At 43.8% G+C, this 26,161-nt stretch overlaps 2 protein-coding genes across 3 annotated transcripts in view; both read right to left on the reverse strand.

Annotated features, from left to right (window-relative positions):
• Positions 1-4,248, reverse strand: part of LGR4 (leucine rich repeat containing G protein-coupled receptor 4) — a 73,734-nt gene extending 69,486 nt beyond the window's left edge. Inside the window, exon 1 of one of the 2 annotated variants that reach the window (XM_082761478.1) lies at positions 3,886-4,248. In XM_082761478.1, the coding sequence (XP_082617604.1) occupies positions 3,886-4,076 (191 nt within the window). In that variant the 5' untranslated portion in view covers positions 4,077-4,248. The remainder of the gene's footprint in view (positions 1-3,885) is intronic. The other variant, XM_082761477.1, reaches the window with a different exon arrangement.
• A 6,643-nt stretch (positions 4,249-10,891) lies between these two features.
• LIN7C (lin-7 homolog C, crumbs cell polarity complex component) lies at positions 10,892-23,069 on the reverse strand. Its single transcript, XM_082761875.1, has 5 exons — positions 23,019-23,069; positions 18,965-19,083; positions 17,801-17,872; positions 17,250-17,459; positions 10,892-14,580 (listed from the first exon to the last, which is right to left on the reverse strand). Exons 1-5 carry the CDS (start codon positions 23,053-23,055, stop codon positions 14,425-14,427), a joined length of 594 nt encoding a protein of 197 aa, XP_082618001.1. The 5' UTR covers positions 23,056-23,069; the 3' UTR covers positions 10,892-14,424.
• Positions 23,070-26,161: the final 3,092 nt, after the last annotated feature.

Below are 26,161 nucleotides of genomic sequence, written 5' to 3' on the forward strand. Positions count from 1 at the left end.
ATTATTTACTAGCATAAACCTGCTTACACTAAAGTCCAACCTTTTTTTTTTTTTTTTCCACACTGCAGACTTATCTTAGTATTTGCTCCCCCAAGTCACATTTATGAGCCTCTGCCAGTAAGCACCAAACAAGAAGTGACATATTGCTGATATAAATGAGCTCAACATATCAAACACACGCCAAATACCTGACAAATTATGTGTTACGGTGGGGCACTGGCGTTTTTTTTTCAGGGAGGAAGAAAAGGAAAAGAGGGGTAGCGGCCAAACATCAAGTTTGCTGCCAACAGAGAACATGAAAAGGGCAAAAATATGCAACGGGCTTTGAAACAACCACCTCACTTCTCTGTGCACCGCTTCTCCCGCCTGCAGCAGCCCAACGTCACGCAGATGGAGCCGGTCCCCTCGTGCCAGCTGCATGTCACCACGCCACGGTGGCAGCACCAGGACCGGAGAGGTGCCATAGCTGAAAGGTGCACGCAGCCACCTCTAGCACCTCCAAAATGAGGGACAGGCAAAGCCCCTGCCAGCTTTAGGGCTGGGATCTGTCCCTTTGCACCAGCCAGGGGTTACTAACCAGGGGTTAGTAAAGCAGGGTAACAAGGTTTCTGCTGGTTAACAGAAACAAACACATTAAAATGGCCTGATTGTACTTTTCCTGAAGAGTTATGGAAATCATGTTTCTCAAAAGACAGAATGAGTGTTTTGTTCCTTGCCATCCTAACACCAGGATACAGCAAATGCAGAGACCTAGACAGTGCAACTGTGAAAGCTAATTCGATAAGGCTTCTCTATCTCAGGAGGGCAGCAATTATACTACATTTTCCAGACTCAAGGCTGTGTCTGGACATCCTTCCTCTTCTCCATAACCACTCTGCGAGACAGCATCCGCAGGACCCCAGCCAGGTCTTGACCGTGCTTATCTGACAACAGGGGGATGCTCAATGTCCACACGTTGGTGCCTGGTGTATTAGGAGGCCACGTCTCACATCCACCTGCTGTGCTGCACTGCTGCTCTACAAAAAATACAAGTGCCAGAAGGAAAGACACCAAAACACTCCAGCTTTGCTGATTCCAAACAGAACCATATAATTTTGCCATTCATACATAAACACAGCAGGAAATTAACGCAAACGTGAGACAGCGGGGGTATTTCTGCATAGTCTGTAAACTGAAAAGGCGATCAGCTCTCTGCAGTTGCTGAACCAGCCTATGTTACAAAATGACTAAAACAGGATCCTTCTGAACTTGGACACCTTGATCGTACGCAGCTCTTGCACAACACAGCACGCAGAAAGGCTGCCAGCAGTAGGCTAGATGGGTTAGGAAAAACAAAAGACGAGAGGACTGTTTCGTCCTGCAGAGGTCTATCCTTCATGGGAGGAGTGGATAAAGGAGATTTGAGGGTTTTGAGAGGCAATGGACTTGGAAGGAGGTGACACTAGAAAACGGCCAGCAAAACTGGAGAGCTTTTAAAACAAAAGCAAGCAGCGATTGTGGGCTTGCTTCACAAAGGGAGGGTGGCAGAGAGCATAAACAAGTGTGCCGCTTCCAGCATTTGTGCCCAGCATCGTGTAGAAGCGTTGAGACTTCAGGGTGACCAGGGGCTTGAAAGCACTCCCTTCACAACTCGAGGGAAGAAAAACGAAAGCCATGGACCCTGCCACTGGGAAAACTTAAGGGAGTGGCAATGGGGGGAGGGAAATCCTGGACAAGTTCATCAGAGGCACTAGAAATAAAGTTATCTGCAATGTTTTCATATTTATAGTGCCCCAAATATAATAGCAGGCCCTGCGAAGCGACTGCACCACCGACGGCTGTCAGGCAAGCCTCTGAAACAGCCAGGCCCATTTAAGACGTCCCTGAAGCCATTATCTGGGATTATCTGCTTTTTGTCTCCTGCCGAGCACTCCCGTAAGCCTCAGCCTCCCAAAACTGGGATTTCAGTTCGAGGACAGAACTTCTGCTTCCTTGGGAAGCAGAAGCACCCTCAGCATGCCCTGCCGTAACTTCCTGCCATGACCGCGGAGGTTTTCAGGCACACAGGACACGAAGCCTCACAGCAGAGATGGGGAACGTACAGCACTGATCAGCGAAGCCAACGAAACACTTGGACGTTCTTGCGTATCGACTTGTCAGACAGTTATTTTGCAACAAAATAAAATCACAGCCTTCGTAAACAGAGAGCCAGGCAGCTGGTAATTAAGCGTTACATAAACACCCACCTAAATTACACAGAGCCAATGGCCACCTCCAGCACAAGCACCAGGCAATTACCCCGGCGGTGTCCTCCCCGTTCCTCCCCTCCCACCACCACCAGCCCCCTGCCACCCCCCAGGGGGACCTCCCAGCACCACCACCAGGCGAGGTGCTGGCTAGGGGCACACCTTGGCCTTCCTTTCCTCAGGCCTCCCTGCTCAGCACACGTCCCCCCAGAGGTCTGCTGGACCTTCCACCAGCCACCGAAGGGCAGGAACACGCAGGAAACGCAGAGCGAGGCCGGGAGTCCCAAGGGACACGCTCCCGAGGCCCCGCTGGAGTCGCCGCCTGGCTTAACGCGAGTGGAGGTTATGTTAAGCTATTAAAATGAATGCAGGGAAATTAAAACACGAGTAGTGAAACAGAAATACCAGCTCCCTTCCACGCTTCTCTGCTGCCTTGGAAGCCCTTGGCTGCCAGCTCGGGTTAATTGTCAGCAACAGCTCCCAGTCGCTCTCCTGGCCAAAGCCAAAAAACGTAGGCACGACTTGGCCCTCGGTATCGCAGCCCATTCCCTGCTGCCCTCCTTCAGCCATCTCCACGCCACGGACTCTCTGCTGCCATGGGTATAATCGAAAAAAGCCCCACAGCAATGCGAAGGGGATTTCCTGGCGTAGCTGTGCTGCCAGGCACGGAGCACAGGGCAGCTTTCTTCTCTTCGTGTCGCTGAGACACTTGGCCGTGACACCAACGTGTCAGCTAGGGGGTGCGATCCATTTATTTATTTATTTGCTCCACACAAGCTAATTCAGCTTCTCTGACAAAGCTGCACAGCCCGAGCAGGTTCAGAGGTGAGTTTTCTAGGGCCTACAAAGCTGTTTTGTGCCTACCCTACATTTCCAGCAGCCGTGCCGCAACAGAGGCGTATTCAGGCGCAGAAGTGCCACGAAGGCACCCAGTTTTTCATGTTGCAAGCGAGGAAACAAGAACCAAGACACAAATGGGGATCCTCCAAGGCCACAGCAGTAGATGGCCACAGAGCTGCTTGTTTCCAAACTGGGCCACCCACGGCGGACACAAACACCCCTCCACGTGTACGTGTGCGTGTGTGTCCCCTCTCGCTTTGGCCCTAAGCTGGAGCAGGAGCCTTCTGGGCACCTACCTGCTGGGAAAGTAGGAAGCTACACCTGAAACTCTTTGGCAACCTTATCTGCCGTGGGTGTTGGCTGTGCCATTACCCAGCAAATGCCATCTTGCAGGCACGCAGGGACAGCCCGATCCCCTTCCACAGGGCAGCCAGACGGCGCGGGAGCCATAAACCCAGCACCCAAACGCGGTGTATGGCAAATACTCCCCAAATAGCTCCTGCCATGGGGCAGCAGCCTGGGGGGGGGACCACAGGAGGCTCGTGGTAAGGCCTCCCAGCCCCGGGCACCCCCGGGGGGCGGCTCGCAGGAGGGCTCCCGGAGCGTGGCCGGGCAGGGGGGGCAAACCCGGACCCGCTCAGCCTCCGGAGCCCCCGGGGGCTTCAGGCACCGCCGAACAAAGGCAGCGAGGCTCCGGCCCGAGGGCAGCCGCGCTCACACGGCGACCACCGGGGGTCCCCGTGTCCCCGTCCCCGTCCCCCTCCACCTGCCCGGGGTTCAAGGCGGAGCCCCCCGCCCCTCGCCCCCCGTCCCCACTCACAGGGCGTGCGTGAAGGCGCTGAGTCCCGGGGGCACGGCGGCCAGCCCCCTGCCGGAGCAGTCCACTCCTCGGTCCCCGTCGCAGCTGCAGGCGGCCGGGCAGGGCGGGGGGGAGGCCCCGCCGCCGGGCCCTCCGGCCGAGCTCCCCGGGCCCCATGCGACGAGGCCGAGCAGAGCGAGGAGGCACCGCATCGCCGGCCCCCCCCCGCCCGCCCGCCCCGGCACGGCACGGCACGGCTCGGCACGCCGCAAAAACGCGAGAATAACGAAAACAATAGCTAAAAAAAAAAAAAAAAAAAAAAATTAAAAATTAAAAAAAAAAATTAAAAGCACGGAAACGACCAGAAATAATTTTTTTTTTTTTTTTTTAAAAAAAAAAAAAAAAAGCTCTCTCCTCCGGCCGCCAGCCCGCTGCTGGCCGGCGCGGCGCGGCCCTGGGGCTGTCTCAGCGGCGCGCCCGCCCCATGCAGCGCCGTGCCCTGCCCTGCCCTGCCCTGCCCTGCCCGGCCCGGCCCGGCTCAGCCCCGCAGGTAGGGCGCGGGGGCGGCCATCGCCGGGTGCCGCGGGGCGGTCCCCAGGGAGCGCGGCCGCCGAGCGGCGCGGGGCTGCGGCGGGGCTGCGGGGCGCGCCCGCCCCTCCCGGCCCTGGGTGGCTGCGAGCCGCGGCGGCGGCGGCTGCTGCTGCTGTGCGCCCTGCGCCGAGGTGCGTATGCTAATGAGGCGGCCGCCCCGCCGCTCCCATTGGCCGGCGGGTCGTGAATATGCAAAGCGCAGGCGAAGTGTGGCCAATAGGCGGCGAGGGGCGGGGCGGAAGGGGGCGGGAGCTGGCTCCGCGCCGCGCCCCCGCGGCCTGGAGGCGACCGCGCAGCGCCGCGGAGCGACCCCGGCCCGGCCCGGCCCGGCCCGGGTATAGTGCCTGGGGCTGCGGGGGGGCTGAGCCCTAAGGAAGGTGGCGAACCCCAGCCTTGACACGGCTCGGAAACGCGGGGACGATTTTGGGGGAGAACGGTTACACTGCAGGAATGAATAAATAAATAAATAAATAAATAAATAAATAAATAATCAAATAAATAATAATCAAATAAATAAATAATCAAATAAATAAATGAGATTTGCTTTGATCAAGCCAAAGACTTGCCCAGAAAACGACTGTAACGTTAAGCACCTTCGCCTATCTCACAAGAGACGCAAGGCCGCCGAGGTTCACGGCTTAAAAACAGCACACGGAGAGCAAAATGGAAGAGATACGCGACTCCCACGTCAAATAAAAGGAGAGAAATCTTAATTAAAAAAAAAATAAAAATGTTGCTAATTAAATTTTACCTCTACGCGTAAATGATACGTCAGCTTCTGAAGGCACCGGGCCTGTGGCACCCCCTGCAGCAAGGGCTGTGTGGGCGCTTCGCAGCCTGGCTCTGGTTCGTGCTGGGGTGTCCCCAGAGCTGCCCTCGGGCCTTTTGCAGCCAGGGCCCCCTCTACCAAAACGAGCCATCGGTGAAAAGACCACGGGTGGAAAACTTCTGCTCACCAAGCATGCGTTTAGTCGCCTCCCATCACCACTGGTTTGGGTTTTTTGGCTCATTTTATGCCTTCATCGGGTGTCCCACTGCTCAGACACAGGCCAGAGACAGCGCTGTACCTGCTGGCAGCTGGTACCTGACCATCATTCGCCTGGCCCTGTCCTGGCCCTCCAACCCTGTCCCTTCAGCAGCAATTCCTCATTTGCCCTCATCTGGGCACAGCTTTGAAGTCCTTAGGCCCTACAGGCTTTCCCAAGGGGCTGCAAAACAAGTACATGCGACCTGGTGAGGGCAGAGCCGTCCTTATTAAGGGCCGATGGGTTCCACGATATTTAAGGCAAGATGTCACACTAGGAATTAAACCAAACCAGAACAGCGTTTGGATGGTGAAATCTGGCTTTGCAGAGGGCCAGCTTAAGGACTGTGTAGCATTAAATCCCGCTTTAGCCCTATCTTGAAGAATTATAATGTGGCCTAAGTAACGAGAAAGAGTAAACCTTACTTCAGCGACAAAGCCTTCGCACCAAAGTTAGTCTCAGAACATGCATGTGGATCCTAAGCTGTTTAGCAAAACATTATTACAGCTCCCACGTTAAAGGAATAAAATCCTTTTGTTTAAGCTCTGTATTAAACAAACCTCCCTTGATAAACTTCCTATCATCATCACAGGATAACCCTAATGCTCTGGGAAGAAAAAAAAAAATAAAAATCATGTATTGAAACTTGTAAGGGAGCAATTGCATGCTCTGCTCTTTTCATTACCAAAACATTTGGCTGCACTAGCAAGGAAAATTATTTCTTTCCTAGCCATAGGTATCAGAACATGCCCGGTGAAGTCGCAGGGGATACGCACTCCATAGAGTTTGAGCTGGATTTTCTGTTGGTATAAATTAACCTGATAACATGCCCAGATGCACTTTATTTATCCAAGTCAGCTTCTGTACATGCCATATACCTTATTTTGGCAAGTATTTTATTTTGGCGTGTTCTCAGAAATGACGAGGTAACTGCCATAAACCTGATTTCTTCCTGTACCTGGAGCCTTGAAGATCCACACAAGCGTTATTTCTGTTTTGTTACAGCAAGTAATTCCTCCTCGTTACCTAACACGGCAGGGTCCATGCTGCTTTCCCCTCCCTCAAACGCTGCAGTGAAACAACAGACCTGAGCTGATTCATATTTTGAAGCAGTACAAAGAATTTATTCACCCGGAGGTGTTTTAGTTTCTCTAGGACTAACTTTAAGTTGCCATCCTGAAAAGCTCTTGAGAAGGTGCCCAACCCAACAGGCTTCGGATTTCCCATAACCAGGGGTAAGGGCTGAATGAGAGCCTTATTTCAAGTAGTTTGTGTTTTCATACAGAGGAAGGGAAAGTAAATGTTCAGTAATTAAATTTTATGATCAAATTGAGTTATCAGCTATTAAAATATCTTCAAAAATTTGGGCATAAGCATACGCTAGTTATTTTCGGACTATTTTCTTCTCTCTGCTAATTTTCTATCCTTCTCTTTTTTTTTTTTTTTTCCCCCACTAACAATTTACTTCCTATAATTTCCTTCTGGCTTGCAATGCAGGGAAATTCAAGCTGTGCTCTGTAGCACAAGCTTAATGCAAAAACAACTGCACCTGCAAAACAAACCAGAAAGCTGAAAACGTCACGGAGCTATTGTTCCTCAAGAGAGCACCCTGGCTTTTCGGTCACAGCAGACAGGCTCTGACATTTCTCCTGCCAACCCTAGCCCCGCAGAGCTTTATCCAAGGCCTCCTTTCAGCATTTGTAGGGCAAAATCCAGGCAACTAAGTCCCTTAGGGGCCATGAGCATTTCTCCACCTCGGAGATCAGCTTTGTTCGCCAACATTTTTGGAAACGTTTTTTATGATGTCACCTCTGTTGTTAAATAGTGAGGAGGTCATATAAAAACTGAATAAACATCTTTAAGTTTTAAAATCACCACCAGGCCTAAAAGTCAGAGGATACTTGCACTGGAGAGGGTCTGGTGCAGATTTGGGATCTGACACTCATTAATGCTGATGCTTTCCAAGGGGTCTGGACACATTGCAAATAGAGTTTTGGTGGAGGAGAGCAAATGGACCGGTCACTGATGAATTGCTGCTCAGAATATATATCCACTGGCTATCATTGCAAGAATGACCCAAAAGCATGGCTTTTATACCAAAAATGCCAGATGGGACACAGAAATTATTGTGCAAATTTTGGGGGACACTCAGCACAAAGTGATGTTATTTGTCAGTGCTTCATGGATCACAGCCTTCAGAGACAAGTATCACTTCCAGAAGTAATTGTCACACTTTATCCTGATCTTCCTTTTATCTTTTTTCTTTTTAAATCACTTAACTAGCAGCATTCTCCTTGCCTAATGAGAGTTACTTTGGACTTTTCTTTTGAATATACCTTCACATTCACCTAAAGCTGTTCCTGCACACAGTTACCAAACTGCAGCGTCACACACTTAATGCTGCTCAGACACATTGTGCACATCTCACACTTTCCCAAAGCATCAGGAACACCACATTAACTATGGAGCATACCTGGGACCACAAAAACAAACAAAAGGCTACGACTGGTGACATGGGTATTTGCATCTCAAGCTGTCTGTGCTGATAGCCAGACTCACTTTTGTATCCTTTGGAGATATTAATAAATAAATAAAAGCTCAAAATTAAATTACAGAAGAAACTGAGGAAAAGAAAAAAACATTTTTGTAATTGTCTGCTGTGTTTTTACTTCGTTTCTCTTCAGCCACTAAACCCATGATTTCTTAGCAATAGATTGAGGCTCTCTGGAGCCATGCTATTTGTACCGTGTTTGCACTGCGAAGTACAATAGGATCCCGATTCAAAACCGGGACGCCAAGGCGCTACCGAAATGCAAGTAATACAATAAATCACTAACCTTTGCCTTTTACTTACTGCCGCTTGGAGTAGGTGAGAGCTGTGAGGACTGCTCTGCTGCTAGCCAGCCTGTCTCCAACACAGATTAGATTTTATTCAGACAATACTACTGCGCTGCTCGGGCAGGGAAGCCGAGCCATGATTAGATAAGAACCACATGCAGGTGATTTTACTTACCTTTGAAGTACGCAGGACAAAACCCAACACTGCTCAAGAAGACAACATTTTATTTATTTATTTGTTATTTTATTTTTATTATTCTTTTTCCCTTCCATTCCACAGATCTATTTTCTAGATAGCAAAGGAGAAATCAGACAGAAACTCGGAAGAACTTATGATCTATTTTAGATCATCAGACATATGACGGACAAAAGTCCAGTAACTTCACACAAATTGGCTAACTTGGATAATCATATTTGCCTTCTGTGCTGTCAAATCACATTAACAAGCCAGGAAAATAAAATACTATTAAAATAATGGAAGAAGGGGAGGGAACTTGTAAGAGGGAGGAAATTACTGTTTAAACATCACCATTTCTCACCAAGACACATTTCGAAGCAGTATTTTCTAAAACCGAAGATGATCCCCCAACAATATCAGAATGTATTGATTTTACTCTGGATTTTGTATTAACAGAAACGCTTCTACATATGAAACATTTCTCAATACATCAAGTGGCAGAGCCAAAGAAATACCAAGATCCTAAGAGGTATCTGAGGACAGCTCATTTTGAAATTAGTAGAGGAAGTTTCCCCAGGTCTTGCAACGTTCAACAATATGCCTTTCTTCTTCAAAGAGCGGGAAGAAATGCTTAGCACGTGTCTAATCTGAAGGCTTTTTTTGGCAAGCATATATTAGAATACAACTCAGTTTTGTAGGCTTTTCTCCTTCATTTTTAAAGGGGGAAAGCAAAAGAGTTTTTCAAGAAGAGGCAAACTATGGACTATGGACAATTATCACGCCCAAAGCAGGTTATAGTATTTTTGCTTGGTCATTAACACAGCATTGCTAATAACCAACAGCCCTATAGTCAGAAGACAGTAAAGAAATGCCTTTTAAAAATATATTTATATATAGAGATGGCTGGGGAAAACCATTTTTTGCTAACCCTATTAAAACAACCTTGTCTCCTGATACCTACGTTCATCAGGCCACACAATTGGTTCGAAGCAACTCTCACACACCTTGCATAGGAACATAGCTCTTAAATTAGCTTCCAATCAGGATTGATCAGAAACCCATCTGACTCCAACTCTTGGGCTTCCACGGCACTTCACCTCATTTGTCTACCTGCTGTGGTCACACCTTCCCTTGCACCAATGCAGTTCCCTCGACCTTACGCTGCGCTTTTTGAGTTCACTGAAGGCAACAGCAAAACTCAGAGCACCAAGACACAGTTCACCGGCCTCTGCTAGCTTACTGAACTCAACTGGTGCAGTATGTGGGCAGAAAACGGCAAGTGCCAGGACAAGGAGCAAACCGAGGATGAAAAGGTGTTAGGAGCGCAGCAGGCAGGGTTCATCGGGTTATGTTAATATGTAGCCAGTCTCAGCCGCATACAAGTTTCGCCTTTTCCAATTAGCATTGTTTTAAACTTGGATGAAAATACACAGCAGCACCAAACCCAGCACGAACCTCCATGAGAAATTATCGGGAGGGGCAAATAACTTCAGTGGAACAGTTGCTCTGTCTGTGAAGTGTAGATGTTTGGTTCTGCTCAGTGGGTGCACTTTTAAGAAGGAATACATACTTCGACAAAGTACTTTTCCAGCTTGTTTGGATGCTGACTGCTAGTTCATGGTTGACATCAGAAGTCAGGCAAAAATAGGTGTTTTAACATTTTTTTTCCCCAGTTGTCTGGAAGTCAAAGTAGTTATGCCTGTAATTACAATAAAAAACACGAGGTTTTTTATTGTATAAAAGCTCCTGTTTTTTAAGATACGAAACATCATTACCTTTATTCAGTCTTTGATTCACTTTTAGTCTTAAAATGCAATTCAGAGCTTTTCTCTATGAGTCTGGACTATATTTAAAAGAACACAGCCAGATCATGGAAATTACTTGTTTTTTAAAAATTAAACTGAAAATTCATACTCCCAATTCAAGTGATACCAGTCTTCTGTATCAAATAATAATAAAAAAAATATAAAAACATTGTTGCATATATTTTCAATTCCCACTCCAGCCTACCTATATGAAAAAAAAAAAACCTACCTTTTTGCATTCAGAACTGAAGCATTTCTCCTGCCTTTATCTCAGTTCATAACTTCAGGCACATTTTTCTTAAAAGACCTTACAAGGTCTTTAAGCTAGGAATTACAGATATTTAACATCTCATTACTGGAGATGCTTGCTTCAAACAATTAAAAGATAATATCTGACTCAGAATAATACACATCATGTAAGTTCATGCAGCTGAAACTAAGGAGGTCTCTAAAACGCAGGAGGTCCACGATATTACATGCCCTTTATAGCATTCTAATTTTTTCCTCGTCTCTCCAACACATCACAAAACATAGGGCAGAAAAGGCAAGATTCATGAGCAACCAAGAAAACAAACTAAAACCCAGGATTTAAAGTTTTCTTTGCACGCCCACACACATGCACTGTTTATGTTATGCCCCAGAGATTATAAACACCCAACTACAGCTGCCTGAAAACAGCACCAAAAATGGAAAGTCAGAAAAAAACACACAAACACAATGCACGTGAAATTCACCTTTTATTTTTCTGTTGATAAAACCCCGAGATCCCTCACAGCAGCAATAGATGCAGAAGTTACCTGCAGAACTGTTATCTCTTCTTAATCTGTTTGCACACCCAAGTGTGTCAAGTGTGTAGGGACTGCATATTAACACAGTACAGGCACTGCTCAGTAGTAAAAGAAATCAAGTTTCTCAGCATATTTTAATCCACCCTTTCCTCAACATAATAGGGTTTTCGTAGTAATAAAAGATGACCGTTAACGAGTTATTTGCTTATTGGATATTTTTTTGCTGTTACAATTTAAAAAAACTTGGTATTAAATTCTACATGTACAATTTATATGCCCGGGTACACTTCCCCACATTTTGTAGTGGATGACAAACTGTAGCCAAATGCTTCCACTCAGAGTGACAACCCTACTGCATTCAGCAGCTCTAGCTACACCAAAGTATTTCCTTAGAGTAACAAAAACCACTGCTTCGTTCAGTAACACCAAGGGATACACGTTTTAAAATGCACATTTCTATCTTGTATCCATACCTTTCTTTAATATATATATTTATATATAGCTCTAAAGCAAATATCTACTATTTTACAATTAAATTAAAACACATCCACGATTGATCTAACTAGTGATTTTGGTCTCAATACTTTAAACATTAGTTGTTCCATAAAAATATACAATTCAACAACATGGTCCTATCAGTGACATGAGGCCTTTAGATAGAGACCCATGACAGATAATCAACCACGCATTTCAGTGCTCAATGTCATCTAACTGATAAATACTTATACTGCATTTTCAAACTATCAGTATCTTTAAAATCTCAATTTCTCTTTGCAGGCTTACCATGCTTGCATACATGCAGAAAGCAATCACATTTCTCACTGGCCTGTAGCAATCACATTTTTTTCTTTTCCCATAGATGAGCTGAAGAAGTACAAACTTCATGCTGTCATTTTTAGATCTTTAACCTTTTACTTTCTTTCACATACTGAATTATTTCACAATCGATCGTACTGTTCCATGTGGAAAAGCTAGGGAGTAGCCACATGGTCAGAACTGCACTTTTAAGTCTCTAAGAACTTTATTACTAAGAGTCAATTAGGATGCACTCATAGCTGCCATACAAGTTAACAGACACCCAGTAGACAATCAAGTTAATTATAGATATATACCAAAAAGTGAAGCTTTTAAAATAAACTAAGCTACACAAGTACAGCGTCAAACCTGGTAGGTTCACAGAAGTGTACTTTTGTCCAGAAAAAGGTTGTTTAAAATGGCACACAAAAAATGAGCCACCATCAACCACACTTGGAAAAAGACATGGTTTATACCTGGAGATTTCCTTATTGCCACCACAGCACCATTCCATATCAAGTTTTACAGCGATGTTGACGCTGCTCCTTCTGCAGTACAAAGGTGAACCCTCCAAATCAGAAGTAGTCAGCAATTAACCCCAGACAAGTTCACATTAGGGTTACACAACATGTAAGCCTTGGAACGTTTTACCCTTACAAATGTAACAATCAGTAATTTAGATACTAACGACTCCAAGTTCTGTACAGTCACTCTGTATATAAGATTTTACAACAGGACATACTAAGAACACAAAAGAGGTATGACAAATTCAGCTTTTTTTTTTTTTTAAACAGCAGAAAGTCAGGGAAACATCTGGAATTCTTTTTCACTGCATTAACATATCTTCTGTTTTTGAATATAAAAATACATATAGAGACTTAATCCAGAACTGCAAACAATTACATCTTTTCCCCCTAACTGCTTTAAAATTAGTACAAAATAAGTTACAGGAAAGACTGATTGCTGCAAATTTGTTAATGTCAGCTATTACAAAGTCATTATATGAGAACACCAACTGTAGATTATTTACAGGCGAGGTAATAAAATTTCCAGAATAACGAATTACGATTTAGCAGAAGTGTAAAAATAATGTACTCAACAAAGCATTAGAAAATCTGGTATTGTTATCAGTTACATAGTAGATCATGATTACATTTTGTAGTTGATATACAACATGGTCTTAAGAAAAGTGCCAAAATACTGCTACATAAGAATCTTTTTTCCAAAATAATTCAGCAAAAACCCTTCAGATTTAATGTTAAATAATGCCAAAATAAAATAGGGGAAAAAAAAGTGATGTCAATTGTAGAAATAGGTCTTATTAAATGCCTTTCAAAAATCTGTAAATTCACTTTCATGCGTAAAGTTCTGACACGAAAAAGATTTATAAAAATCAATATACGTGCTTTTCCAGGGTCTCCTAGGCTATTTTAAAAGCACACTTTCTTCTTAAAATGTGAAAAATGCATGGAATATGAAAACATTCTAAAAACAGCTGAACTGCCAAGGGCTGTCATCAGTGGCACCAAGTCCTGCTGGAAGCCAGTCACTACTGACGTACCCCAGGGGGTCACTACTGGGGTCCATACTGCTTAACATCTTGGTTAAAACATGAGTGATGGGACTGAGTATGCTCCCAGCAAGCCATCCTGGGGAACCTTGTCAGGCTGGAGAAATGAGCAATCAAGAATCTCCATGCTGAGCAAAGGAAAGTGCGAAGTCATACACCTGGGGAAGAACAATCCCATGCACCAGTACAGGCTGGGGGCTGACCAGCTCGCAGAGAAAGACACCAAACTGGTCACAAGCCACCAATGTGCCCTTGCAGCAAAGACAGGCACCAGCCTCCTGGTCTGCGTGAGGAAGAGCACTGCCAGCAAGGTGAGGGAGGTGATCCTTCCCCTCTGCTTAGCCCCCTGAGACACAGCTGGAGCGATGGGTCCAGTTTTGGGCACCCCAGTGGAAGACAGACATGGGCATACAGTGAAGGGCCACAAAAATGATTAAGTGACTGGAGCATCTGACAGACAAGGAGAGAGACTGAGACAATTGGGATTGTCTAACTCAGAGAAGAGAAGGCTCGGGGGTGTTCTTACCAACATCTGTAAATGCCTGATGTGGAGGAGTTTAAAAGAAACAAACAAAAAACCAGGAGCCAGACTCTTCTCAGTAGTATTACAGTGATAGGACAAGAGGCAACAGCCCCTAATTGCAATATAAGAAACTCCATTTACACATAAAAATGGACATTTTTAGCGTGAGAGAGATCAGAACACTGGAACAGGTTGCCCAAAGATCTTGTAGAGTCTCCATCCTTGGAGATGCTCAGCATTCAATTTGTCACAGCCCTAAGCAACCTGCTCTAGCTGGGGGGTTGGACGAGATGATCTCCAGGAGCCCTTTCCAACCTCAATCATTCTACGATTCTAAAAAAAATGACAGTATCTTTTGCAGCCCAGGAATTGCATCGACTGAGTCACAAAGCAAACTATACAATGTAAATGGAATATATTTTCTCTTTAAGTTATTGCATACAAACGTTAGTTTTGCTGCCTGCGTTTTGCCGATCTCATTTTTTCAAATCTTGACTCCATTTCTTCCAGGACCTTTGGCGTGTATCGTACAACTAATTTAACCTTTCCTTGGGCTGCCTTCAGCAGTTCTACTGCTTTTTCATGGTGTTCACCTTCGACACTCTGCAAAGCATAAAGCATTAAGTATTATATTAGTGAGGACAAACAGAGAAAAAAGACTTTTTTTTTTTTTTTTTTTTTTTTACAACTTCTATATAATCAAATATTAAAATGTTCTAGTTCGAAGACTTCATAAGAACAATGTCACCAAAGCTCATTTTTTTTTTCTCCAGCATATCATTAAGAAGTGATAATAAATATACTGATCAGTATTAGTAAGAGTAGTGCAAAACTTCTGGTTAGGCTTATGCTGAGCCTTTATATACAGTCACTCATTTAGATACAGTAAGTGAAAGAAGGAGAGTATTAGGCAATTATGAAATTATATTTAAGAATCAACAACTTCAGGAGGACACTTGTAATTGGTTTCTTCTTTTGTCATGCATTTTAAATTTAGTAGTGTACCTCAATTTACCTAATAGGCTACTTCAAATTATCTTGCATTTAGTTAAGGACAAGAGACCCCCCCAAAAACAAAACAAAACAAAACAAAACTGCAAGGTAGCTGCCTGTTGGATGCTATCATATATTAGGCAAAATGGCATCTACTGAGCAGGTGCAATGGAGCAGCTAGCACACTGCATGTTGCTTGTCTTAGCACTCCGTATACGTCTAGTCGTAAATGCAAGGTACTGGGATTAATTTCCTCTGGACTGATCAAGAGCAACATAGCCCAAATAAACAAGGCCAGATTTAAAAAAAAAAAACAAAAAACACAAATCAAAGCAAAAACAACAAAAACCCTTCCTGAAACAACTCTCACAATTTATTCAGGTTATACTAGATTCATCCTATTATAAAATTTAAGAAACAATTCTAAACAACTGCATCCAAATACACAATCCTGGATAGCATACATTCTCTCAGCACAACTTATTTCTTCCAAACTTATCAAACACAACGAAGGGACTACCCCAAGCCTACCTCCCACTGGTGCTATTAGAAGCTAGAAGGCAGGTGATGTACCTGTTGATTGGAGGGTTTCCCCGTTACTATAAAGTTACTTACAGAAAGAAAGACAACAGTTAAAAAAACCCAAGTTATTTCTCTTCTGTCAGACTCAGACAACACATACAGTCGAATGCTTTCATGTTTGTTATTCAAATGAATGTGTAGGTTGTTCCAATTAAAACTAGTAACAAAAAGCTGGCAAAGTTTTATGCTTAATTATATCCAAACACCTAAAATTCTGAAGTGCACTTAAAATCTCCCAACGGGAAAGGAAAAAAAAACAACCACCCCACAACTTGTTTTAAGGCACATTCATTGCAGTCTTGGCTGCGGCAACTTACTTTTCAAGTATTAAATTAGCAATTACAATTACAATGATGATGTCTGTCATGTATTAAGATGACAGGAATCCATCTGCAAACATCAGGAGATTCTCCCTCTGAGTCGGATTTTGCGTTCTCGCAGTATTTCATGCATTTACTATATTCTTACCATGTCTCTATATGCTTATACACGTGTATGCACACAGATTCAGGCATTGCTGGATGTGACAAGTGTCTGATGATCAGGATCAGGTTGGGATGGAGTGATTGCTTTTTCTGTATGAGGGTGTGTGGGCAGGGAAGGCCTCATCTGAGGACAGTTGATACTTAGGGGGAACAGACTTGTCCCTTGATAATTTAAAATACTAGGAAATCTAGGACAGGGGCAGTTGCAGCACTTTGGCCATGATTTCACTTGTGTTTCCTGAAAAGAACAGTTGGACTCCCAGGTAGCAGTCAGGAGACAAGCACATCAGATCCTTGTTAGCAGGAATTTCCCACAGTACACAGCCAATAAATCTCCATTCCTTCTGTGAGTCCAAAAACCACCTAGGCTATACAGAAATTTATTTCAAGACTGAGAGTCAAACTAAATTGAGTTGGCAGATGTAGTTATGAGAACACTGATGTCAAGCTACCGCATGATAAAAGCTTCTGTAAATAAAACTAGAAGTTTGAGAGATTTAGACGCACTTTACAGGCAGCCATCTTAAATCAAAACCTGTCCGCAGCCTCCTCTTTCCAGTCAACCTGTGTTTTTCTTTTTGTGTTGTAACTCATCAGAAGAGGATACTTATTAAAAATAAAAAGCTACAGAGCACTTCAGGCATATGCTCCTTCAAACGATAGAAAGCCTCTTTCTGAAGCTCAGCTTAAGCGAAGACAATAAATCACACAACCAAAGCTAACACCACCTTGTTCTTCCATCTTAATACAGCGTTCATTATGCACTAGTGTAGTTATTGGCATAATGATGTCAAGGAACCTCTCTTCGGTCTACAGCAATGTAACCTAATTTACTACTTACCTCAGAAGCTACAGAAAACTCTACTAGTCAAAATCTGCATCATCAAATTTGGATCGAACAGGAATCCACAATGGCAATTCAATGATATTTCAGAAAACCACACCTCGACTAGATTTCTACCACCTCTAAAATCTGAAATGTAAACATACATAGTACAGTTCCCAGTCGAGAATGATAACAAAAGTATAATCCAAGGCCTCTCACTGCACACACAAGTTCAGAAACCTAAGCAACATATTCTTGCAAGGACAAAAAGAACCAATTAGGCCAAGATCAGAAGAGGACGTTGAGCTCGTGTCATGTATATTCTTTGTATGCCCCCAAGTGGAAACAGGTAGTTACTGCTACGTAAAGCGAAAACCAATTCCTACCACTCCGTTTACAGAAAGAAGCTGGTCTCCACGTTTCAGGCCTCCATGTCTATCAGCTATACCACCAGGGATAATTCGGGAGATATAGATGGGAGAATTTTGTTCTTTGCCTCCCATGATGTTGAATCCAAGACCTTCTTCGGTTTTTGGTAGTTCAACCACTCTGGGATGGGAATGACCTTCACTAGCAGCAAATGCAGCTACGGTGGCCTGTAAGAAATAAAATTTCTCTATTTATAAGAAATTAAATATAGACCCCTTAGCTAGACACAGTGAGCAGGTTGAAAAATTATTTTTATCCTGAAGTACAAGACAAATGAGATTAATTTCCTAGATACCAACACTAGGGTGAAAAATTTAGAACCCTAAGAATAAAATCCAATGTAAAAAATTAAAAATAACAAGTCTTTTATTATACTTTTTAATGACCCAGTATGCTTATCCATTGTATCAGACATCTCCATAATACCCTTCTGAATTTTAAATACCCATCTTCTGCTTCTACAGCAACAAGCTACTGAATTTTACTTAATCTACAGTTTGGCTTTTACCTTTGCTGTTGCATTAGCTCTGACTTCTGGGCTACTGCTGATATCCACGGTCTCATATACATGTTCATACACCTTTAGGGAAAAAAAAAAACAGCCTAAGTATGGTGAAAAGTTATTTTTATGCTTAAACAATGTAACAAAATCCCAGTGACAACTTAAAACTGTAGATGAAAAAACCTACACCTTTAATAAGTTGCTCTCCAATTCACTGCAAGGTGCCACACGAGAATCTCCAATACTATAAGAAAATAACTCTCTCAGCATCTTTATTTCTTGGTTAAACCATGAATCTTCTAGGTCTCAGCCCAAATACTCCCTCCTTCTGTGGCATGCAGACTTCATCATGGATTTAGAAATGCTTACTGCTAGTGTAACACACCTGACTGGGGATATGGGTGATTACCTTCTCATGTTTGATTCAAGTTGGAACTCTTCCATAACGATGCATGAAAAATTAATTTGAAGACAGCTCTTCAAAGCCCTCCCCAACATCCAGCCCCTGCCCCCCCCAAATCCTTATGTTCTTTCAACTGATGCAACTGACCGAGTATCTTCAGAAAAGAAAGGGCACTGAAAACACAGAGGCAATAAGAACACTAATGCCAGGGAGGTGCTCACACCTAGAGCTAACCACATCTTCGCAATGACCTGCCAGTCACCTGGATTTGCTAAGCAATAAACACACGGTCCTTGACAACTTCCGTGCCTACAAAGAGATCTTTTAAATCACTGCAGGTGTTAACACCAGTGGTAGTACCAATGCCAACAGCAATAGCAGGGTGCATTCAATCACTTCAAATCTCTGAAAGAGTATCTGGAACGAAGAAGAGGTGGTGCAAGGCCACGATGCTGATTTGGCTTACAAGAAACAGAGGCCATTTGTACTTCACCCATTCTGCCAACAGCATAACAGACTGCTAACTCTTGGTTAGGTCAGACCCTCAAAATAACCTCTAGTAAGTAACTTGTTTCTGAGCCATTACTTAATACACCTATATGATCCCAAATTATTTTCTCTTGAACTTTTAAAAATGAGCCTTGTTCGAAAAAGATCCATAAGTCAAATTCAATTTTAGAAAGAAAAACAAAAGATTATTGAACTGAACATAAGAAGAAAAGTACCATTCCTAATGCAAGGTAACTGTTGGTGTGCAGTTAACTTACCTCCCTTACAGCATTACAGAATTCACTCTGAAGGACCCTCTGCAAAGCCTGTAGTTTCTGCGGCGGCACTTCTCCGCTTCTCTGTAATTTTTCCAGCAACTCAATTGCTCTGCAGATGTCTAGAGAAAAATAAAGCACTGGTAAAGAGGAATGCCTGAAGAGGTTCTAGTGGTGGCTTTTCTTTTGTTTGTTTTTAAATTAAGTTAACAGAGCAGTCTGTGCGTGCTTGTGTACATCTTAAGACTACGTTGTAGTTCCATTTCTTCCATGCCTCTATTTATCTAAAAAATGTTACCATAAAGCACCTTATTTGCAGACAATTTAGGTCAAGCACAGCAATACAAGCCTGTAAAGAATCTGGAGATAATGCTACTGTATTCATATTTTAAAGAATTTGATTTTTCCTTGAAGCTGAGACCAGGCTGAAATATTTATTTGATAATATTTACTACCAATGTTTCACGTGCATAACATCATAACCTAGCTAAGGCGTGGATGTCACTTTGATATGAGCATCTCGAGTACTGTCAGGCATGCTGATGTTCCTCTTACATTCTAAACCTAGTTCAACAAGCGTATGCCCAATGCTTTCCCCACAACAGGGCTGAGTAAATCTGGCCTATTCAGGCACCACTAGCCTGCGATTACATTGATGGGATTCCAGACAGCAGTTGCAATCATAAAAGCTTGGCTAGAACTTTTACCAGTTTGAAATGCTGTCTTATTTCCTCTATCTCTGATGTGTCTAATTTATCAAAGCGTTTAGAAAAACAACCTAAACTCCTCAATAATCTCAGCTAGCATTCTGTAGCCCAGAATCCTGAACCCCAAACCTTTTTCCCAGATCCTAGATGTTTGTCCCTAAAGATCACCCTGTTGATACTCTCACAAATGCACATGCTGTTTGGTGAAACCAAACTCCCCTCTGAAGGATTTGATTTCAGACCGGTACCAATTAAGATGGGCATCGAACATGACATCAAAGGCTACGTGATATGCTGCAGGCAGCTCTTCAAGAGGAGAAAGGATTAATATTCCTCACTTGCATTTCCAGAGTGTTACATTAGCGACGATTCTGAATCACGTAAGTCCTTGAATAGAAGTAGAACAATCTCTCAGGAAAGCAGACAGAAAGGATTGCCTTCATTACAACAAAGGCACAAAGAAGCAGTGATTAATCTACTATACAAATAAAGCATTGATCATTTTAGAAAAGGCTGAAATCTGGGACATGGCTACGTCCCGAATGCATTACTTTCTTTTTTCAGTAATTAACCTTCAGGCAAGCATTTTTCATGTGAACGCACGTCCACTCGATGGCATCGTACCAGCACGGACGACATTCAACAGCCACAAACTTGTCCGCAAGAGCACAGGAGTGTAAGGAGCGAGGAGTCACAACAGGATGGAAAGACATTGATCCTTACATTCTGAAATTAAGGTGAAATGCACTGACAAAAGACAACCCACAGCTAACACTGTCCAGTTCTGTACGGGATCAGTCAGAGGTCTTACAGGCCGCCACAATGATTATCAGGTGGTACAGTCAATTAAACAAAGTCCAACTTAACTTCATGGACTGGTCATCCCTTAGCACAGTTAAAGCTGTGTTTGTGCCACGGACTGGAAAAAAAAATCATTCACAGAAGAGCACCCAAGTACCACAGCCACAGCCACATGATTTCACACGAGAGTTGAAGTTCCCACACGCCAAGACAACTATGCATTTTTTGGCTCTTTCAAGCTTTAAGAGGATCAGGTGCCTACCAGAAATAAACGTAAAAACCTACATTCTAGCTATTACTACCCCCAAGTCTGCAGAGAAGTAGCGTCAGAGGCACTGCATAGTTGCTCTTTGTACAAAAATTGCAAATGAAGAAAACGCTCCTAAAACTTTTAATTTCCCAATATACACTTGGATTTGTTTTTAACTAAAAATATATATAATGAAATTGAAGATACTCTAGGTGCGACTGTTTATTAATCTCTTTATCTTAATGATGCAAATTGACCAAAATTCTCAGTAATCTGTATGTCCAGCATCAGCAGCACAACTTCTCTTCGTTTCACGAAGTCTCACACTGAAGAGCTTGAAGTGGAACGAGCAACAAATGGAAGGAAGAAGCTGTTCACCTCCCTTGGCAACAGCAGCAGTTTCAATCCCGCAACACTCCATGTATTCATGACAGAAGTCTGGTAATTATGTAAATTACAATCCAACTATCAAATACGTGCAGATGTTTGCAGACAAACGCCTGCTTCGTGCGTATGAAGATCGCCGTTCCGTGCAGCAGTTCTCACGCCTGTGCTCCCTGAATCGTGTTACACTGTAAGCGTGTGAAGCTGTTACCTCACCGTTTGGTTAGGGTACTACAATCAATTCAAAAAATGACAGCAGTGTACTGATCCGATGAGTAGCTGCAGTCATCAGCAGTCCAGAACTCCACTTGCTAATTTCTCCTCTTTTATAACATCGATCTTTCATCAGTAAATTGGATATAGTTCCTACCTGTGCCTCCTAAGGGCTCAGACATTTAACTATGTAGCCTTTCATACCTTAAGGTAAAATCAGCTAGCTTGGGAATCAGCTGGGTCATTCAAACAGCAGACTATGAGCACAGATTCAGCTTGTCAAAAAGTTACTGTGATACACACAGGTTGCACACAAGGTTTTATTTTAGATGAAATTAAAGCAAAAATGCACTTTAACTACAAAAAAAAAAAAAAAAAAAGCTGTCTGAAAGCAGTCTTCCTCATAGTCCTGACACTGCATTTTAGCCAACTGTTCAGAATTAGACAAATGAACGCTAGAGAATTCTGCTTCCGTGAAGGATTTCACAAAGGAACAATGCAGAAGTAACTCCAGATGTGGTAAAACGCAAACAAACAAACAACCCCCATAAAACTCACTGCAAAACAGAACTCATAAATAATTTAAAATTTTATTTTCTTTTAACCTTTTCAGCCTCTTTAGATCAATTGCCCATTCTTCAGGCATTATTTCTCCAATCACAGGCTACCAGATGGGACTCCTGAAAGGAAGATACATTTAAACTAAAATAACATTGGGAAAGACAAAAACAAGTCTGCAGTGAGATGCCACCACTCCATGCATGTGTGAATCAAACAAAGAGGGAAAATGCTGTGTGCTCATAGACACTCCTGATTAACCACTTGAGCTGCTTCTGTTCAAACAGCGCGGGCGCCTAAGGAGTGTGCAGATTCGCCACACATCACCGCCAAAACGTAAGAAAAATTTCCAAGTGATAAACGCTGTTGGATCCCTGCACTCCACTAAATTTGGGTGGTGTTCTTTGCAATGCAGCTTGGAAGAAAGAACAGATGGGGAGGATTTTCAATTGCCCTCATGGTAAGCATATGGTTACCATTTTAAATCAGACACATTCTCTACACCATTCTCTCTTCTCTTATGCTATACGCCAACAACATCAGCGATGTTCACTTTCAGGCCGACGATGATTCATCGCAAGGTTATCTGCAGTCAACCCTCCACAATTAACAGAGGTTGTTTACTTCTGTAAATAGAGCGCTGGCTTTCGTAGGTCCATTACACTGCGTTCCCTTTTTCTTCTTTTTCCCTTAAAAAGACCGATGTGCCAGGAGGATGCATGAATAGCCCCTTTGTCCCACCGATCCCCCAGCAGCTCCGCAGATCTGTTTGTGTCCACGGGCAGCGCAATGAGCTGGAGGAGGATGCTGCCTGAGCTTTAACCCAGCAGACCCACCGGGAGCAGCTAATCCGCTGCCAGAGCAGCTGCCCTCATTAACCGGCTCTGGAGCCGCGGAGTCCTCGCACAAGCCGCTGTTTGCAGCCCTGCACCCCCCCAAACCCGCCCTCCTCGCCTAAACGCGCGGTGCCCCCCAGCCTGACAGCAACGAGCCGGCACCTCGCGAAGCGGGCACGCCTACGGGACACCCGCGGAAGCGAATTGAACCCCGAGAGAAGCCCTCGCGGGCCGCAGGGCCGAGGCAGAGCCGAGGGAGCGCCCCCAGCCCCCGGCCGGGCCGCCCCAGGGCCCCGCGGCCGCCTCACCTCGCTCCAGCCGCACCGGCTCGCCCAGCGCCGCCATCTTGTCCTCGCCGCGGCCCCGCAGGAAGTGACGCGCCTGCCGGAAGCGCGGCCGTTGCTAAGGGAGGTGGCGGGGTCGGGGCCTTGGGGGGCGCCCCCAGCTGCCAGGCTCAGCCCACAGGCACGGAGCCCCAGCGCTATTAGGGCTAGAGGAGCCCTCCGAGCTCGTCTGGTCACACCAGTGTCACCCACCAAACACGTCCCCAAGCACCATGTCCCTAAACACCATGTCTCCAAGCACCATGTCCCCAAACACCACGTCCAGCCCTTCCTTGAACACCCCCAGGGACGGGGACTCCACCACCTCCATGGGTCTGCCCCTGCCCGCTGCATGGCTGCGGTTTGCTGCCCTAAAAGCAGAGCTCCCTCAGGCCTCGCAGTGTTAGTGAATATGGCAGTGGTGTGCGCCCTGTAACTCATGTTAATGGCAGGTGCCCTTGGTGTGGAGGCTGCCGCGTGCACGTTTCCATGAAAGGGTGGCGCGAGTGGAATTCTGCAGGTGAACAGGACTAACTCCTCGCAGGCTTGTTTCCTGCAAGAAGCGTTTTAGCAGCTGGGACTGTGGAATGTCTCTGGAATAAAACCCAGATGTTTCTATCACAGGGGTGCAGAAACCACCACGCAGTTACAAGTGATTGAAACTTTAAATAGCTAGCTCTGACTTCAGACTGATAAACCCATGGAGAAAATACGAGTGCTAAACAATATTTCAAAAACAGCATTTTTCCAAAAGATGTCTGGTAAGAATACATGTTTGGATGCATATTTAATTTGGCATTATTTTGACTTTAGTAAAGACTGAAGATTCAGAAATTAGGGCAGTTGCTTTAACTTTCCTCTAGACCTAGCAAGTGACAAGGGATTCAGACTTCTGTGGTCTAAAATAAGATGTGAATACAGAAATATGAACAGCAAATTTTATGTAGTGCTTCTGCTGTCTACTTCATAACACCGTTAAGCTTAAACCATATTGCTCTAGGACTTTGCACTGATTTATACATGTAGGAAAAACAAGCAAAAGAACAGAAGTTTTAGTTTTTATTTTGTAATCTATGAAGAGTGCCAATGATGTACTACTTACTTTTGTTTGCTCTTTCTCTGATTATCTTTTACTTGAGAAAGCTAGGTGTTTTCTCCACCAAAATTCCTGTGTTTAGTAGGAAAATGAGTTGGGTTATAATCTTACACAAGAATGGAAAAGAAGCAGTTGAGGTGGTGTCTTAGTCTTTTTTGTGTTTGCTTTTTCATAGCACCTATGGAACTCAACCAAGTGAAAAATATCTGAGAGAGAAAACTTGTATTAAAAAAAAAAAAAAAAGGCAAGCTAAAAGTTAGCATGTGCACCTTTTCTGTGTTTTTCAGTAGTGCCAAAGAATGACAGGCTTAATATCTTGATGTTCTGGTGGAAGAAGAAATGGAATGCCAGTGGAGGACCACAAAGAGGGGAGGAAAATAAAGCTTCAGATTGTTAGATTATACAGGAAAATAAAAGGATGCATACCCACTTGCTTGCTTTTTCCTTTCTGAGGCAGCATTTCAGCACAGTGCTCTATTTTGGCAGTGAGGCCTAAATTACAAAGCTAGGCATTAGTATGACAGAGGTATTTTAGTGCATGCTTGTCTTTGAAAAGAGCAAGATGCATTTGAATTAAAGAAATACCCACTACGTAAGTCAGAATTCCTTCCACTCCTGGCCATCTCCCCTCCCCTTTTCCCCCTCCCCACCCCCCAAAAAAAAAAAAAAAAAAAAGTGGGGAAAGGGAGTGAATTGCTGAGTCTTTAGCAAGCTATTTTTTTCTCAAGAGAAATTAAAAGCATAGGTGGATGCTGGCAGATTCTGCATTAACAAGACGAACTATTCATGCCACCCTAGGAAATCCTTATTCTGGTAAGCTTCTGGAAGAAAAAAAGGTCCCAGAAGTAATTCTCAAACAGCAAGGGTCTGCGCCTCCTGAATAACTAGGAAAATGCGTTTGCACAGTAGTGGCTGAGGAGTATGGAAGACCTAAGCATTAAACTTCAATTGATGTATTTTGCTAACTATAATGAAATTATTAGTCTAGACCCCGCTGTCTATGTCACTCAAGCTTGTGAAATCTTGTAGCAGAGTTACTTTACTTCTGTTGTCATTGATGAATTAGCCTAGGTGTTAGCATATGTCAGTAGGCCTCCTGGGAGCAAGCACATCCTGCAGGCCTTTTATGTATGCAGTAACACTACTGTTGAAGGACTATCAATAATCAAGCAATATAGCCTAAATCCTCATTGGAAAACAGTTGCATTAGCAGTCCAAAAGAAAATGGAAATCAGTCTCCAGTGTAAGCTAACTTGGAATAAATGCACAGCTTATTTTAGGTGAGAGGTTTTAGTGTGTAAGAAGTTAATCCATAACTGAGTAAGATAAGCCTTCTTTATAAATTAATTAGTAAGGTCATAATATTTTTATAACAGTGTCTAACAGACAGTCCTATTCTATTCAAGGCATTAGACACAGGTGGATAGGGAATGCAAATATGATGGAATATGCTCTGTGACTAGCTAGGGGAAATGCAGGAATATGAGTGGTTCAAGAAACTGTGTTCACTTTATTTCAGGATTCTGCTCAGCTGCAAAGGTTCAGGCTGAAGAGTCTCAAAAGAAAGAAACACTATTTACAACTGTGCAAGAGGTCATTCCCATGAATATCTCTTACATTAACTTTTTTTATTCAAGGGCAGCTTCACTTGGTTTAGCTTCATTTACCTTTAGCTTATACGTGCTAAATCAAAAAAGCCTTCAGAAAAATAAGAAAACACACATGGATTAGAGATAGCTTTGTCTTATTACAATTCTACCAGTGAGTAAATTATGCCTTAGTTATATTGGAAAGTTACTTTCCATGTGTATAGACCTATGCATGTGTATAGGTGTACTTGTGTTAACAGGACCAGTCCGTAGTGGTCTTGTAGCTAGGCAGCATTCTCCTTCTCATCCTGCTGATATAAACTGAGTCACAAGGAGGGACTCTGAGATTGTTTAGATGCCACAGAAAGCATTAGAGAACAGTTTTTTAAAATCTTGTAATCCCAATAACAACTTCAGAAATCCAACAGGTCTAACTTGTGCAT

Source organism: Aythya marila (assembly GCF_965140915.1).
Source record: "Aythya marila genome assembly, chromosome: 5".
NCBI lineage: Eukaryota > Metazoa > Chordata > Aves > Anseriformes > Anatidae > Aythya > Aythya marila.

Excerpts from the sequence above, each read along its gene's own strand:
- LIN7C (XM_082761875.1), bottom strand. The coding sequence starts at position 23,055 with ATGGCGGCGCTGGGCGAGCCGGTGCGGCTGGAGCGAG. Across the intron at positions 19,084-23,018 it reads GCCGGTGCGGCTGGAGCGAG|ACATCTGCAGAGCAATTGAG; the intron begins GTGAGGCGGCCG and ends ATTTTTCTCTAG. Across the intron at positions 17,873-18,964 it reads TCTGTAATGCTGTAAGGGAG|GTGTATGAACATGTATATGA; the intron begins GTAAGTTAACTG and ends TTTTCCCTAAAG.